Genomic DNA, 18,255 nt, shown 5'->3' with positions numbered 1-18,255 from the left:
ACCGGTACTTAAAGAAACCTGGTACCGTCACATAAATTTTTTTTTAGTACCGACTTGGTACCGAAGTACCGGGTCTTTTGACAACACTACAGGACTTGATGACCTATCAGGCCCACAGTGTGATTCTCAACCTTCAGATTAACGGAGAATGCATGAATTTGAATTGAGTTTAACCCTCAAAGAACGAGACAGCCGCCCGCCGCTAAAAATAACTGTTGTTTTTTAATGTTTAATAACTTTTGAACCGCTAATCCAATCTGAATGCTTTAAAAAGTGATGTAAAGCAGAGATTCTCCACGTTTCGGATATCAATAAGTCGTCTTTTGAACTACTACTAAACATATTTCTTTGTAAATATGAACAAACACAAAGTGAAAGTAAAGTCTGTCGTGCGTGCATGAATACAAACACAAAATAACACATTTGCATAAGAAAACTCTCTGAAAAAGCACAAAAAAACATGCGACAGAGAACTTTGACATAAAACAAATCAAAACCAAGGATGAAACAGTCGTACATATCTGATAAAGCACTGGGATTTGTGTTTACGGTCGCTTGGCGATATCCCGGTAAAATCGATTCTGATGCAGAATACAGTCAGCGGATCGATCAATTATATTATGTCTGTTATGTTGAAATAATTATGTAAATATAGATCATAAAACGATAGTTTGCACTAATTTTTTCTGTTGCACTGACTTTCTCACTTATTTTGTTTGTAGTAAATGAATAATTTGCTCTGTTTTTGCACTGTATTGTTGAAGACTATTTGTGCAATTGTTTTTACTATATGCTGCATAGTTTGTGTTCATTGCTCACTCTTAGATTGAAAATATATTTCTCAGGAGAAGAAAAACACTTTTTTTGTTTGGTTTTGTTATAAAACACTCCTTCCATTTTCTTTACACATTCAAATGTTTTTGGACACACCTCTATTGTTAGTTAACGAAATAGGGCTGTTTTTCACTTAAAAGCATTGATAACAATATTGTAATAAAACTTGCTTGGGGAATGGTATATTTAAACAAAATTTTATTTGGAAGTGTAAAACACCCAGACTAGGGCTGGATGATTAATCGAAAAGTAATCGAAACCGAAATTCAGAACCTCTAACCGACTTTTTTGAATCCTGTTAATACTTCCCCCTTAAAAGCATACTAGCGCGTGTGTAGCCACATGACTCTGCCCTGTCCAGTCAGTGGCATAAAAGCAAAACACGGAGGTGAATGCCGGTTCAACACATAGTGATGGCGCGCGAGCGGTGAGCCTTGAGTCTTCACTAAACTTTGTCAGTTGTATTTGTTTTATGGTTTGGACGTTCAAGCGATTAGACGGTCGGATGTTTATTATTATTTCGAGCTCCCATGTTCGCGCAGCTGCATACACTCATATAAACAGTAGCTGTGAAGATCTCGCACACAGAGGAACGCAGAAACTAGTTGTCAGCGCTGTCCTGTGATTTATTACTAAAGTAGCTTAGAATCTCAAAACTTATTATAGCATATTTTTCTACTTTTGAAGTAATTATGCTATTTACAACCCACAGCTTCACAATAATATAAAGTTAGAGACAGTATGACTAATTCACACACGCAATCACTCGTACTGGTACTGTGCTAATTTATCTTTATCTGATCTTTATTTATCTCTTACACCGAGCAATAATCTTTAAAGGAGTCATGACCCACAATTTTCACTTTTCCACGAGAATCAATGTATGTTATGATTGCCTAACGATTATACACTGGCCGGGAAGCCGATATTTAAAAGTGAAGCGTTTGATTACCTCAGGGTTTGTAGAATAGCCCACGTGCACGCGCACTCAAATACGAGATTTTGATTTGATTTGATCGATGATCGATACCATATATGGACAACGCAGCAGGAAGCTCGCCCTTCCCCTCTCCCCCTCATATTCAGTCGAGAAAGACGCTGGAACTAGTGCACACGTGAGCTGTTCTGTGGTTGACTGCCAGAATCAACATGTAAAAGTGTTTTCTCTACCAAGAACGGACCTAGCTATCAGAGACCAGTGGATTAAATTCATTTTTAATGACGCGGTTCCTTCAACCCTTCCACTGGTTTATCGTTACGTGTTTGTGCTAAACATTGTACGCCGAAATCCTTCACAAATTTGGGGCAATATCAGGCGAAGTTGGCATCGAAGCTCGGGAAAAGCGCCATTCCAACAAAATTGCCTGCAATTGAAACGGTAAGACTGTGTTTTTATTGCTCTACTGTGTGTAACAAACAGCATAACTGCTAATGCGGCTATTGTATGCTATTGCGTCTGTCACTAGACAAATAAACGAAAGACTGGAGGTGAAATAATTATTTATGTTCCCCGTAAACGGACTGCAAAAACGGACTTTTGACTGCATTATAATGATTTCTTAATTCAGAATATGATCAAGATTACGTAGGTTGATGTGTTCGGGGAATTTGCCAGTTAATAGTAAAATTTAAAGCCCCTTAAATGAACGAAATGACTCGAAAAAAAGATTTGTTCATTTTTATTAAAGGAGTTTGAACAAGAGAGTCTGGCGTTGCCAGATTGGGTGTTTTTTCCGCTACATATTAAGGCCGGTTTACGGTGGGTTTTAGGTGGGTTTTTGCCTGGAAGGCTTTATAGAAATCTGGCATCCTACTGAACGAAGTTAAACTGAGAGAGCGTGGCGTTCACAGACACCAGAATGAACAAGTTCACAGTAACGTTCATCAGGCAGTAATGCGGTACGTTCAGTTCAGTCCAAAACATGAACGAGTTCATGAATTATCGTTCAATGAACGCATCCAGGCACAACGCTGGCGGGAGTATTAGCTTCGAGGTATGGGGAATGGCTGCTAACGTACTTTGCAAAAAACAAATGACTGAGATCATCATGAATTCGGTTATTGTTTATTTATTGCCTAACGCTTACATGAGGCCCCGTCTAGTGTGTGTGTGTGTGTGCTGTGCTCACGTCTCATATGAGTAACTTTATGTGCGTAGATAGTTCATATACATGTAAGTGTGACTAGTACTTAGTATATATGCAAGCGTGTTTCATATGTGTGCGTGAATGAAGTTTGATTTAAGCCCTAAACGGCGCCTCATACTTATACACTGGCCGGGAAGCCGGTCGCGTTCATTCACAACTTGCGCCATGATGTCAGTTTGTAATGATATGCTAAAGCGTTACCTGCGGTGTCAACCCCCCTCCTTCCTGCAACCAATCAACGTGCCCCTCATTTGCATTATTATAATGACCGTCCACGACAGCCAAAACATCGCATCAGATCTCGCGAGACAATAATGCCTACAGAGATAAGGGTCTGAGGAGCTCTGTGTTTATTTTTTTCCACTTTTCTTTTTTAGAAGGGCCTGAAAGACTATAATACAGCAGTAGGTATCCAAGGTAATACGAGGGTATGACTCCTTTAAGAAATGTTACGAACATAGATAAAATAACTGCTGATAGTGAGCTATGATGTCAGATCGCGCTTTCAATAGGAAAAAATATCCCACCTTTACCAGTCGATCTCAACCGTCTGGCTGAGTTCAGTCTAAAAAGACACTCAGGACAGTTGACAGAACGCTGCTGCGTGTCGACACAAAAGCGTATCATTTTCACGTGTTATTAAGACTTGCCACTTGCCAATTTAACCATTCAAAAACTTTAAAGCATTCAAACACAAGACGCGGAAAAGCTGAACTGAGCAGCTGGTTACTCACGCTGTGCTCGGTGCGCACGCGGAGAGAGAGACGCGTCTCACAGACGGTAACACTGAACTGAGCTCTCCTTTGCGGAATTGCTAATGCAACCTTTTCACACCACAGTCTGAACACAATTAATCATTGCTTGGTAATTGGCCAACAAAGTATTGACTGTTGTCTGAAGTTTTGTTTGATTGTAATCCATTACATATCTTTCTATCAAAGTTATCTGATATTATCAAGATGAATTTGTTCTGACAGTTTAACTCTTGAGTTCTTATCATATTTTATTACCATTTTCTAAACTATAGCAAATAAACTGATAATGTGAGAAATGTTGAAGGTGTCTGAATAAATTTTGGTTTGACTATGTTTAATTTTTACAGTGCTATTTTACATTTAATTATTCAGTTTCTGTACCTGGACACTTACAAACTTAAAAACTTAAACACTGTGTAAATAGCACAAACAAATAAACAGAACTACATACAAAATAAACACTCTCAAACAGGGCCCACTGGTACAACCTGCACCGGGGCCCCGCTGACCCCAGCTACGGCCATGCTCACAGTACAAACCTTGTCAGTGAACTATGAGGGCAAAAAAACAAAACAGAAACAAAATAATCGTTCATTAATCATAATCGAGGTAAAATGTTCAATTAATCAAGGTTTTGATTTTAGGCCATAATATTCCAGCCCTAACCCAGAAACAACTTTCGAAAGAACAATATCACAACTTTAGGAGTTTCTGTTTGAGTACACAGTTAAAAACACCCAACTGTTGCTTGCATTTTTCTTAAAATTCGGTAATTTCATTCATTCTTTGAGAAAACAAAAGTAAAATTGAGACTTTAAATTAGTTAAACTTAAACTGTAAGTCCGCCTGTTTATAATGATATATGGCATTGATGCTGACTGTTAGAATAGGTCTGAAAAACAAAGAAAAGTGCAGGTGTGTCAGGCGCCCCAAAAATATTCTAGGTCTTTAAGGGTTAAATACCCGTAGATGCAGATAGATGCAGGAAGTGCAAATAGATGCAGAACTGTAATTCAGAATTGTAATGGAAAGAAATTCAAGAAATGTATACAATTGTTGTAAGTGTAGTTTGCCAAAACAAATACTATAATTTGTGAGTACGATTTACCCATAAAAATGTTACATTTGTGCTCATTTTTGCTAATTTTATAAAAAGTGCCAATTATAGCATTGCCTATAATTTCTTTATATCTCACTAATCAATCAGCATAGAAAAACCAGCATAAAATTAATGAAATATGGAACTTTTTGATACACAAATTTACTATTAGTACACTTGTAGCTCAATATCACATTACATTTGATATATTTGAAAACTGCATTTTAATTTCTATAAATTAATGTGAAAAAATTAAAATTTAAATCTCTTTTGATGACTGCATAGGTATAAGCTGATATATTCCACATATCAGGGAATAAATAGGCATAATTAGTCAACATTTAATAATTTAACATGTTCTGTACTAGTTAAAACTAAAGAAGTTAAATTAAACTTGTTAAACTCATTTTAGAATTGCAATAAAATAAATCACTCTTCCTTTCCATTCCAATTTATCATCCAGTGGGTGTGGCCAATTCAATACAAATTCATCATGAACTCAAATAGAATTTTTAAATTCTGAATTTTGCCCAATGCTGGTCAAATAATTGACTCATTAATTTTAAACCCAGGGCAGAGGAAGGGCACTTGGGTTAAGAAGAACAGACAGTTGTTTTATAGGCAATATCTAGAGGCTTTGTCCTACTACATGTCCTTGCCAAAACAAATTCATCTTGATCCTGCATGGTAAAGAGTGTTGACAGCATTTTGTCTTTCACTGGCTAAACAAGTCTTTTGCATTGAAAGGCTAGACAGCATTCATGATCATGTAAAAAAAAAACCTGTGGTGCAAACATGTTAGTACATGATTTAATTTTTGATGGAGCACAAAAGCCTTTATTAATCGGTTTTAAGCTCTACAACAACACCATTAGAGTGGAGTAAAGATAACCACAAATGCTTTTCATTCAGGTTAACCTATCACTTATCAGAAATGGCCACAACCAACAGGACAAAAAACGTTTTATAGAGTTCAAACCACAAAGTAGTGAACTAAAAAGTTTAACACACAACCTTTGGATGAGTCAGATAATCAGTTGTGTTTTACTACAACCAGCACCATGCTGAAGACAAGGCTGTCAAAGCTTGTAGAGTAAACGAGTCAGAATTATTTCAAAGGCCAAACTGTCTTCTGATATGAACACATCACACATGAAGGGCCAACCTCACCCAAACCCTGCCCGAATACTTTCCACATTACTCCCAACATCAACTGCTGTCTCGGTCATGGCTGGTGCTTGTAAATAAAATGCGGCTTGAGTGAATTCATTTGCTCTCAGGCAGTTGCGAATACTTCCTGACATCCAGATGTTGAAACCTGATGTTGAAAAACACTTTCCTGAAATAACCCTCCTAGCATTAAAACCATTAGGGTTGGGCAATATATATCAAACAATCACAAATTCACAATGATTTTGCTGACAACATTAAATGAAGAAACGTGAATATTGTAATGATTTCCATGCGCTTTTCATTTGGCCATTAAGTTACTATAACTCTAGATGTACAATCCTTCCTTATCTCAGGAGAATAAATATTATTCTTGAGAATACTTTCAAGAATAAGTCAAATGTGGATAACATGCCATTATTATTTTTAACTGGGGTATAATTTTTTTAATTCTTTACATTTAAAATTTGAATGTACTTTAAACCATTTTTTATAAAAAAAAATTATAGTGTCTGTTTGGTTGAAATGAAGGTTTCTCTGAGTGGGGAAAAATAATTGAGAAAAAAAAACACACACATAAATTACATCAATAGATAAATACTCAATTACATCAAAAGGATGATAAACAGAGATAACATTTCACATATCACCCAGTCCTAATGGCTGTAATGAAATATTCTCCATTCATGTTATCACATAGGAACTGGCTGAAACGTTTTTGTTGAGTTTATGAAAGAATCATCCTTCAGATGGGTTCAAATGAGGTCGTTCATAAAGAATACGATGCTGTTCAAATCATGTGACTTCAAAACCTTGAGCCTCAGGTGAACTGTGCCCCTCAGCACTAGGCTTCTCCCAAAAATAATTCACAGTAAATTCATGATGTCGCAGCATTAAAATAAACACAAAACACAGCAGAACTGAGCTTGATGTCGCTGTTTGACATCAGGAAGTGACATCAAACATAATCAGGCTCTGAACACTGTCAAAATAATACAATCACAAATCAACAAAACCTATGCTGAACGAACAAAAAAAAAAAAAAACAACAACTGACGAGCGGCTCTGACTCAGCACTGCAATGATATCAGGTCAAGGAGAAATATTGGAAATACAAATCTCTCGTGGTTCCTAAGAGGATTTTTGGCTTGATTCCCATTAAACACTTTATCTCCATTAAATGCCAGTTAGAGTTTGATATTCTAGGACATGAAACCAGTAATTGAGTATAAGCCATCTTATTTCACCCCTAAAGCCTTCATAAATGTCCACTGTAGATAACATGAATTTTTTTTCCTGTTTCAGAAGCCGTTACACATGGAAATACATCACAACAAGGAAAAAAAGGACAATCTCAACTTCCGTTTCAAGCCGACTTTAAATATAAGATGCCTATAGCATTAATAATCATGTATAAAAATAATAATAAGATTAAGGTCAATCATGTAATTCAATATTGGCCTGAATTTTTGGAACAAAAGACCAGAAAAAATTTATAATCAACAAATGCCTGTCAACTATATCCTTAAGGTCCTAGTTCACCAAAAAAGTGAATTTTCCAATCTTGACTACAACCCAAAACTCTGCAATCTTTTTCATTTGCATTAGCTATAACTACAAGGAAAATAACCATATGGAGATTTAACTAAACTATCATTTTGTGTTCAACAAAAGAAAGTCGTACATGTTTGGAGCAACATGATGGTGAGTAAATGATGACCGAATTTTCAATTCTGGGTGGATGATTATTTTATCATCATCTAATGATGTGGACTCAAAGTCAAGTCTCTCATTGTGTTTGATCTTGAAATATGCCAACATGAAGGGTTGTAAATGTTCCAGTGACCTTAAAAGCCTGCTCTGTTTTGCTCAAGGGATCGATTCTATGCCAGACAACTGCCTGAAGGAGAATTAAAAAAGAAAAGCCCTTGCTTTACAACCCCAATCCAGTTGACACACCACCCCGCACCCTTTACTATTACAAAATGTCCATCAAACCTTCAGAAAATTATGATTAAGCATCTAAATGGTATAAAAACCCACTCACCTTGAAGTTGCTGGAATTAACCCAAGAGGTGGCAATACCGTCCACCAATTTATCCAACGCAGTCTGGTCACTCTCCAGGTCGTGACACTTGTCTGCATCTGTGATGTAGTCGATGAGCTCCGAACCCACCTGCAACCTGCGGGCCACATCCTTCTGTAGCACCTGGGTCAGACAGTACTCCATATTGGGCTCCATGGCCTATGATGTCCTGCCACCACCCGTGTGGCAGTGGAGAGGAAAAACTTTAAAAAAAAAATGGCTTTTAGCGTGTGCAATCCAGGGAAAATAAGAGCACACACCTAATAATATCCTGTGTGGATGAGTGGCACAGGCTGGCAAGTAGCTGAGCGTTAGGGATGTCGACTCAGGAATGCAAACTATGCACCATATGTGAGTAGACAACAGCTGATGAGGATTACGAATTCTCCTTTTTGTCCCTTTAGGAGGCAGCCAAACCACTAGGAGCAGCAGCAGAAGCACTCTTGGTTGCGGTGGAGCAGCAGGAGTTGTGGTAACTAGAGCAGGACAGAGAGGATCCGGCAGAGCATTGCTTCATAAATTCAGAGGTCCTCCCTGCTCAGGATGAGAAAAGAGAACTGTTAGCCCAGTATCACCTCTGGATATCAAATGCCAGTGCGGCTGGCTTTTTTTTATCTCAGATCAGCAGCCACTTATGAGAAAAGCAGAAAATCCCTTTGATGATGACATAATTTAAAGTCCGGCTTACATTCTCTCAACTATTTATTTGCTGAACATACATCAGCTGCATGGCTTTGTGGGATACAGAAAGAGAGGAATTCCACTCATATTAAAGGGGTAGTTCATGAAATGAACTGGTCTCAATGTAATTTAAAAAATGATTTGCCTTTAAACAAAAATGACAAAAACACGATAAAAGCATCATAATAGAAGTCCATAGAGTTTGAGCATTATAATCCACCATATTCCATACTGCCGCCACGTTAGCAAAATTTAAGCACCATTTTGCAAAAAAAAAGTTCATTGTCTATTGTAGCAATGTCACTGTATAAGTGACATTCAATAAAAAAGTGAATTATTGATGTTAAAGCACATTAATTGGAGGATCTGTACATATACAGTAAAATTATTGTGCAGAAATGATTATGCACTGAGCAAATGGCAGACTACTAGGTAACGTAAAGTCTTGGCCGTGTTACACAACAGTAATGCCATCATTAGTATACTTGCTTTCCTACTGCATCAAGACAAAAATCTGCCAAGGCATCATGGGAATTATCTGGCTGCAATAACACAATTCAATAATATCGATACTATCAAAATATCGCAAAAGGCATATCGCAATGGTTTGAGATAAATGAGTGATTTATTACTTCAATAAGTTACGTATGGTCAAAGTTCAAGGTCGATGTGGATAGTAAAGCATCTGGTATGCAGATGTTAGTTGGGATATGATGTGTGTGCATGATATTGTGCCTGCTCTGATACAAGACAATCAACAAGCAGTGATGCTTTCATAGTGGGTTCGCACACCGGACGAGAAGCGCTGCGCCATGCCACGTCTAGGACAACTCACAGGTCGCACACTGGATGCGTCACATTCAGTTCATGACAGCAGCCAGTTAATCTAACCACCAAATAGGCAAATGCTCACTTCAACATTGAACAAAACAGAACAAACTATGTGAGTGGCACTGGCAGAGCAGTATTTTGAACAGTGTCCTGAGCCACTGCAGACAGTCGCCCAGTGGCGCCCTCAGTGTGCCCACAGCACTCATAGAAAACAATATGTTCAAATTTTAAAGACCTGGCGCTTCTCGTCCGATGTTTGACCCCCTTAAGGCACCCTCAGCTGCTGCCAACAATTTATTGGCAAAACGGCAGTGTTTTGGTTTTTAAAAAAAGAGATGGCCACGTGCAGACTGAAGTGATAGGCAAAACATGTAAATCTCAAGTGGCAACACAAAAGTGAGACGCTACTATGCTCGGCAGAAAAATCTTCAAACACAGGTGAATCAACCCTCGTTCTCGAACATAAGCAACAATCCATAGCATAAGGCTTTAACAAAACATGAATATTCACTTTCAGCTGTTGTACTAGTGATGGTTTCCTTTCCCTGAAATAATTTGCAACATATGTTGGTTATGTAATTTGTAAAAAATATATTTTAATACAATTTAAATTGATTTAAGAAAAAGAAATATGGTATCGCATATCGAATACCACATTATTTAGCATGCCATCATATATTGCTTTTTTTTCAATATCACACAGCTCTATTAAAAATGATGAATGTACTATTCACTGAGGTACAGGTGAGTGGAGTACAAAAACACCAGTTTCAGGATCCCACAATAATGTAAATATAATAAATACAACAATAAATAGATTTTAAAAACAAAGAACATTTTAGAAGTAAGATAAATACAAAATATTTAACATTCTGCACACAAATGCACTTTATAAAGATAAAAATGGATCACTAGGTTTTGCACAAACTAGTTCATGCAGCTCATCTAAACAAATTTAAACAAATCTAAAACATCTCTTTTAAATTAAACTTCTTGTCCAGAAAATAATTTGAAAAAATGTAAAACAGAATAATGATTCACCTGTGATCTCAGACATTTGGTCCTCACTGTATGTGTGTTTTCTGTTTTCAGTGTCACAAGCGGTTTTGTTTTTGCTTAGTTTACATTACAAGTCTGTGTCTGCCCTGTACTTCTCGTATAAGTTACACAATGGTGGTAGGAGACCCTGCCTAGTCTCCTAATACTCCATAGATCAGAATCACAGGTGTCTCGTTTATTAACTGTGATGTCACCTTAAATGTAAAACACACACATTCAATGAGGTCAAGCATGATTTACCTGTGCCTCCCTCAAACCACAAATCACAGGCCTCCAATCTCAGATTGATTAATATCTTTAGTGTTTAAGCATTAACCCATCGATCGGTTTTAAACTAGTAAGTAGTAAATAAACTAACCCTGTGGACACAATAAACTATTATGCATTAACTTAAATACTCATCAGTACTTGATGGAAATCTGAGTATAATTCAAAGCAAGATCACCATGGATATACAACAGAACGAAAGAAAATTAATAATCAAAACAAGACTCAAACAGAATATCATTTTAAGTGAATGACAGATGCTACACATACATCCACGTAAATATATATCACATTCTGTCATTCACCATAAATGGGATGCTTTACTCCGGAGTGCAGGCTTTAAAAGATCTTACTGTCTTTTATACACGTTAAAATTTCAAATACCAACCCTATTGTGATGAAATCCGCATCAGTAGTTTATTACCAAGTGATTTCAGATCATGTCTGGGTGGATTTGTTTCTTTTTCATTGATCATCTAGCCGGTTATGCTAGCTCTCACTAGCCGACCGAGTAAACTGTCAAAACTCCGGCGATTTACACAATACCAGTACATGGAAACGACACGTTTGGTTGAAATAATAGGTTATATACTCACTGTGAAGAATGTAGAGGTGGTTTCTGTGTGAAATGACACGGGTGGGGTTATTAAAGGTAAGGGAGGTTCGTCTATCTAGTGCTGCTGCTCCTGGGGACACAATGATGGAGCCGGAATGCGCATGCGCTAAACACCTCGGCTCTGCTACTGATTTAATGTGCAATCAGCTTACAGTTTTGATTCATATTTTGCACGATGACAAAATTGTTTCATTTTATGCTATTTTGATTTGTAGCCGGTGGAAACCAACGGCTAGATTCTGCCTCTATTGTGTATGTACAGTATGCAAGTCATTTCTCTGACTAAAAGCACCTTATTTACCTTTGTAATTACCCATATTTAGCGTGTTATTCTACACAATAGCCAACATATATTTTTTTTGCATCCGCATATTAGAAATCCCCTGTTTTTCTTCTGTCTTGCCGCCACATGGTCGTTTTCCTTGTGTATCTAAAACAATGAACCTTCATGGAAGGCCATTTTAACATTGATTCATAAAAACTATATACCGTCTATTTGACACTAGTATCCCATTTTATTTTTTACTAATTGACATTAGTTATTTGAACTTATTCAAAGTTGTTTCTGGTAAACATTTTTAATTTTCCTAAAAGACTTCTAATTAAAATTGTAATTATCTAGAAGTCATTATGATTAGTCTTTGCATATCACAAATTAAAAAACAAACTAGTGTATGCATACATATTTCTCTATATAGCACTAGTAAAATTGGAAAAGGAATCAGCAACGATACAAACTAGGCAGAATACTAATTTGGACAATTTTACATTTGTCATTACAAAATAGTTTGGATAGTGACTACTAGCGAAATAATACAGAAACAGTTCAACTAGTTTAAACAATTGTATTATTGCTGAAATATTGGTTCACTTAAATTAAAAATATATGTACCAACCACTGATCTATAATAGAGAACTCGATTGCTCACGACGTCATGAAAGTGAAGCTGCCGTGCCGCCATATTGGTAATCCCTAGTATTCCCATTACATTGAATTAATAGGAAATCGTACCAATTTAATGAGAAAACATCAACTAACAAGTCAGTGTTTTTAAATCTGAAGTTAAATCTATGTACATTCTTACAATGCAACACACTAAGCATTGAAACTGTAATTTTTTTAATGTCGGGAATTCACCCTACTTATTAAAAAGCTACGTTCATTAACGTTTCAGTAGCAAACATCATGTACATGATAAATATCAGACGGACACGACCTCAACATATAACAAATGATAAAGTGCTCACTTTGAAATCTGAAGATTTTTTTTTATACACATATATTCGCCTTGTACAGTTATTCATTGTTTATATAATTTTGTTACAGTGTTTTTATCCGTACAGTAGGCGCTAACTGCAAATGTTTCAACAATAATTTCGTTAACAGCATTCATTTTAAAGCAAGTAATGATTTAAATGGTGGTTAAATATAAATTTAGCTTACAACATTTTACATGTAAACGGTAATGCTAGTAAACATATTTATGCAGTCTTGGATAGTCTGAAATAGATGTTACCCAATCAGGACATAATACCCAAATATACACATCATAATTTATTCAGAGAAATAACTGACTACATACACTAGCGGCACCAGGATTTTTATTGTAGGTGGGCCTCCAGAAAACAGCAACTTGTATCGCAGTCCTCAGCTCAGTGCTGAGGCGGACAAACAAATAGAAATACACCTTAAAATTGCAGGAGTTTCCTCCTGCTGTTCCTCTGAGCATTTCTTGCTGAATGTAAAATAAAATAAGCTGCTTTGTATTGTTTTACGTTTCATATTAGCAAAACTGTCTGTGTCTGTCTTGAATTAATGACGTCCGCCAACGTCATTCTTTTCATTGGAACATTTGCTGAGAAGCTTTCACTCAAAGCTTTCCTCAGGCTGCTTATTGGATGAACCACTAGAATGAAAATCACTCACTACTCATAGGCCTGGGCCAAAATGGGTGGGCCCAGTGGTAGTGCCGCGGCTGCATACATCTGAAGAGGGAAGTTGTGGCCTAGTGGTTAGAGTTTAGAGAGGTTGACTCCTAACCCTAGTGTTGTGGGTTTGCGTCTCGGGCCAGCAATACCACGACTTAGGTGCCCTTGAGCAAGGCACCGAACCCCAACTGCTCCCTGTGTGCCGCAGCATAAACGGCTGCCCACTGCTCCGGGTGTGTGTTCACTGCTGTGTGTGTGCGCACTTTGAATGGGTTAAATGCAGAGCATGAATTCTGAGAATGGGTCACCTTACTTGGCTGAATGTCACTGTACATACAGTACAGACATCAAGCTTTTCATTTCAGTATAGAGCAATATAGTAACTATTGTATTATTCATTGTATATTCAAGTCGATTTCTGATACTAAAAGGTTCATGTTTAACTCTTTTTAAGTCAATTTTTTTAATAATTTTCAAAGTTTTTAAATTGCTTGTTTTACTTTTGTGATTATTTTCATGATTCATGATTTTTTTTTCCTTCATGTAAAGCACCTTTAATTACCATTTTGTATGCTATATAAATAAACTTGCCTGGCCTAATAATTCCTGAATAATTACGTAGCCAAAATAAAAAAATAGGCTATATTTTGTTGGATCGTTACCTGTGTCAGCAGTGTGCAGTGCAGCAGACACACCCCCTTAAACAGTTTAAATATATCGCTAATCCTGCCCAAAAAGACCATAAACATTGCAGATAACATCTGAAGTAAAAATGAATTTACATACACTTTAAAACCGAAAAACTCACCGTTTGACTGATTTGCTTCAAATCGGGTGATTTTAAAGTCAGCGGTTTGCATGTGACTCAATGGTGCTCTCTGCCGGTAGGGATTAGTGAAATGGCGGATCGAACACTTCTGATGGCTTCACTGCCTTTTGGCAGTTTAGAACACAACGAGAGATCCAGTCATATTTACATCAGTGGTACTAACACACAGATATCAGTAAATTAAGCAACAAATGTTGAAATGGCTTGCCATAAAATTAAACCGATAGCAATAGCAAACGACTACTGGCTCCATCTAGTGGTTATTCTAATAAATTAATTTTCATTGATCTTTATTTCTTCTATGATACCCCCTTGTAAGCATCTCCACAGTCATAATTTACACAAACCATAGCTCAGTCAAAATAGCTTTAAAAAACAACAAATACATTTATTTGATACCCATTTTTATGGGTTAAGGACGTTTTACTAATATTGCAAAGCTACATGTCTGAAGATAGTACTAGACAGAATACATAAAATAATGTGTCAGAAATACAATGACATGCATACATCCATTTAATTTTCAAATTAACACACCAAATATAATTTGTGTATTACACAGTTAATTGGACTTTAGCAACCTCTGAGACCACATTGTATGATCTTAACCCCTAAAGGCGATCGGTACATCTGCATAAAATGCTCCTCAAAACAGATGCCTGGTAATCAGAATAACATGTGATCCTCTTCTCCAGCCGCTGGAGAGGACTGAGAGCTAAACACATACAAATGGCTCTGAAAAAAGTGAGTCCAGTGTCCCTTCTAAAACAGGGATTTAAGTCTTTTTAGTAGGTATTAAATTCTCCTTTTAAGCCTCTTCACCTTCAACTGACTCTTCCTCGCTATCTTCCACATCCTCACAGTTTTCTGGAACTGATTTGGCTTTGATGACTATTTCATCATCAACATCATCGTCCTCTATTCTGATTGACTTCCTCCTCTCCAAAATGGATGGGGTGCACACTGGAGTGACATCCTAAATGCAAAAAAAAAAAAAAAGTTTTTAAAACACTAGTAGCACAAGACTACATATCCTAGTCATTTTCTGCAGTAACTGTTGGCACATGGGTTTCATTGTGAGTCACAGGGACTGACAATAAGCTTAAAATGTACCAGTTTCTGTCGGCACAGTTATCTTACTTCAGTCAACAGGTACAACTGAGGTAATTTTCAGTCTGTGCCAAGCATATGCCCACAAAATCAGTGCAAAAAATGTAAAAAATTAAATACAAATTAATTAACTATTAATAATTTGAGCTTACTTCGCTGCATACTGAAACATTGGCTTCTGATTGGGATTTCTTGGCTGGAATCTGAGCTGCCTGTGGGGAAAAAAATGTTCACACTAAAATAAAAAAATAAGCATCTTAAAAGAATAGTTTACGCAATAAAAATTAGCTGAAAATGTACTCTACCATTCAAGATACAGAGTAGTTTTTCTTCTTTGGAACACATTCAGATTTAGCATTACTGCCCTTGTTCACCAATGGATCCTGGATAAAATGTTTCACTGGAGGAAGTTTTATTATGGACTCATATTCTGACCAAAGTGATGGTCAAAATATGAGATAAAATGCCTTAATGAGGAATCTGTTACAAACGCAGCTTTTCAATTCACATGAGATTAAGTAATGGACTGAATCATGTGGATTATTATGTTTTTATCAACTGTTTGGACTCTCATTCTGATGGCACCCATTCACTGCAGAGGATGTAACATTAAACTTCTCCAGATCTGTTCCAATGAAGAAATAAACTTATCTACATTTTGGATGGCCTAAGTGACCGTACATTTTCAGCAAATTTTCATTTCTGGGTCATCTATGACAACATCATACTTACAAATCCTGGGAAATCATAGTCAATGCCCTTTGCTGCAAGTCTCTTGCGTAGCTTAGACTCTTTGCTTATAAGCTTTGTACCAACATTCTTCAGATCATCTTCAGCATGCCGTTTGTTATATCGAGCAACTGCAGGCTGCTTTGGCTTCTTAAAGCCCAACCTGGAACCAACAAACAGCTTTTCATGGACCTTCTCAGGAGGCAAAACTTGACCTGAACAGGACAAAACACAGTAATGTTTAGACAACATTATATGAGAAAACATGCAAAACCTTTTACACTCTCAACTTACACTTTATGAGTCGTTCTCCGATAAGGTAGTTATTCATGGTCTCGGCCACAATCTTAGCCACCTCATCACACTCAAACTCCACAAATCCATAGCCTTTGCTCCGTCCTGTCTGTGAAAGATGGAAGTTTAATACTACTTGCATTGAAATCTTCAAAGCAAGATATTGTTAGTATGACTCTTATGTGTTTATAGTGTTGGCACATTGGTTTCATTGCACAACAAAATGAAGCTGGCAATAAGCTAAATGTACCTTATTACTGTCTGCACAATTATCTTATCCAAGGCAACAAATGCCAAAGACAATTTTCAGGCTGTGCTATTATTTTATGTTAAACAGATAAATTAAATGTACATAAAAGTATCCACCTCAAATTCTAATAGAAATTATATTAATATTTGGAAGCAACCCTAATGGGATCAAACAAGTTTTCTCTAAGAATCCTCTTGAAATCAAACAGAACCTCATTGGGTTAACTAATTAATCCAAGAAATGTATGCTTCATTTTTGAATTCCTGTTAGAATGCTCACATTTGTTTCAAATAACCATAGAAATTGCATCAGAATTCCTTTACATTTACATTTATTCATTTAGCAGACGCTTTTATCCAAAGCGACTTACAAATGAGGACAGTGGAAGCAATCAAAAACAACAAAAAGAGTAATGATATATAAGTGCTATAACAAGTCTCAGTTAGCTTAACACAGTACACGTAGCAACGGCTTTTAAATAAGAAAATAAAAAGAAAACGGACAGAATAAAAAAAAAGAATAGACCAAGCTAGTGCTAGATGTCTTTACACACACACAATTGCATAATAAATGAAAAGAAAATAGAATACAAAATGATTAGAATGGTAGATTTTCTTTTTTAAGAATAGAATTAGAATAGTGAGTGTTAAAGTTAGAGAGTAAAAATAAAATTCAGCCACTTCCATAATATTTACCTCTTTCTACATAATTAAATTGATTGTGACAAAAACAATGCTCTAACCCAACTGATTGTAAAATGTGTAAAATACGTCGTAACGTTACCTTTTTACTCCTGGAAACTCTTATTCGTGTGACTTTGCCAAACTGCCCAAAGTATGATTTTAATTGAGGTTCAAACAATCCTCGAGGCAGATGACCAACATAAAGGACTCCAGGAGAAAGCGACTGACCCTGAGGAGGGAATCATAAATAATATCACATTCAGAAAAAAAAGCAAGTCAACTAAACACAGAAACGTAAAAATAAAATTCTGAACAGAGCAGGCTTTGTAGACCAAGTTAGTGTCGAAAAAGGAGAATTCTTCAATCCAAATAACTTAATGGCTATTAATGACAACCAATTAAAGTGACAAATTCGATGGTAAAGATTGTCAGGCTAACTCGAGCCACATGGTCACGCGTCGTACCGTTTTAGGACGTTTCTTTACTTGCTGAACCTTCTTCTGAAACTCTGCGTCTTCCTTTGGATTCAGAGCCAGCAGGTTTTTCGCCGGCTTCTCTGGTGATTTGCCTTCTGTCATTATTAAATATAAAATGTATCAAATAAATACAGCTAGACGTTTTGGACGTGTGTCCTACTAACGTTACTTCTGCTAAACCCACGTTTCGCTTCTTCTTTCAGGAAACTGCAAAGGTTCAGAAGACAATTCAAAATAAAAGTCAGCTACAAAATAAAAGTCTGCTATATCTACAGAATTTTTTTTCAATCTTACTTATTCATTACTCATCTCCCACTGTTCTTATGATATAGGTTGCTATTTTATAGTTCTGTTTTAATTAATTATTAATTTATTAATATGTTTCACATACATGACTAAAAATACTAACT

The 18,255-nt window shown here is 36.5% G+C and overlaps 2 protein-coding genes and 2 non-coding genes across 37 annotated transcripts in view; all 4 read right to left on the bottom strand.

The window, feature by feature from the left end:
• LOC132153094 (CLIP-associating protein 1-like) overlaps positions 1–11,657 on the bottom strand; it is a 100,151-nt gene extending 88,494 nt beyond the window's left edge. For all 34 annotated transcript variants that reach the window (XM_059562290.1, XM_059562284.1, XM_059562286.1 and 31 more), the window contains exons 1-2: positions 11,526–11,657; positions 8,053–8,625 (exon numbers count right to left, since the gene is read on the bottom strand). In XM_059562290.1, coding sequence (XP_059418273.1) covers positions 8,053–8,247 — 195 coding nt within the window. In that variant the 5' untranslated portion in view covers positions 8,248–8,625; positions 11,526–11,657. The remainder of the gene's footprint in view (positions 1–8,052; positions 8,626–11,525) is intronic.
• Positions 11,658–14,666: 3,009 nt separating this feature from the next.
• On the bottom strand, positions 14,667–18,067 carry nifk (nucleolar protein interacting with the FHA domain of MKI67). Its single transcript, XM_059562322.1, has 6 exons — positions 17,834–18,067; positions 17,470–17,598; positions 16,437–16,545; positions 16,146–16,357; positions 15,566–15,625; positions 14,667–15,279 (listed from the first exon to the last, which is right to left on the bottom strand). Exons 1-6 carry the CDS (start codon positions 17,945–17,947, stop codon positions 15,112–15,114), a joined length of 792 nt encoding a protein of 263 aa, XP_059418305.1. The 5' UTR covers positions 17,948–18,067; the 3' UTR covers positions 14,667–15,111.
• LOC132153331 (small nucleolar RNA ACA64) lies at positions 15,356–15,482 on the bottom strand. The gene has a single exon (XR_009436653.1). It is a non-coding gene; the product is annotated as a small nucleolar RNA ACA64 (small nucleolar RNA).
• LOC132153330 (small nucleolar RNA ACA64) lies at positions 16,626–16,751 on the bottom strand. Its single transcript, XR_009436651.1, has one exon. It is a non-coding gene; the product is annotated as a small nucleolar RNA ACA64 (small nucleolar RNA).
• Positions 18,068–18,255: the final 188 nt, after the last annotated feature.

The sequence above is a fragment of the Carassius carassius genome, chromosome 11, assembly GCF_963082965.1.
Source record: "Carassius carassius chromosome 11, fCarCar2.1, whole genome shotgun sequence".
NCBI classification, from domain to species: domain Eukaryota; kingdom Metazoa; phylum Chordata; class Actinopteri; order Cypriniformes; family Cyprinidae; genus Carassius; species Carassius carassius.
Note: the sequence above shows the minus strand (reverse complement) of the source record. Positions and strands in the feature narration are given on the sequence as shown.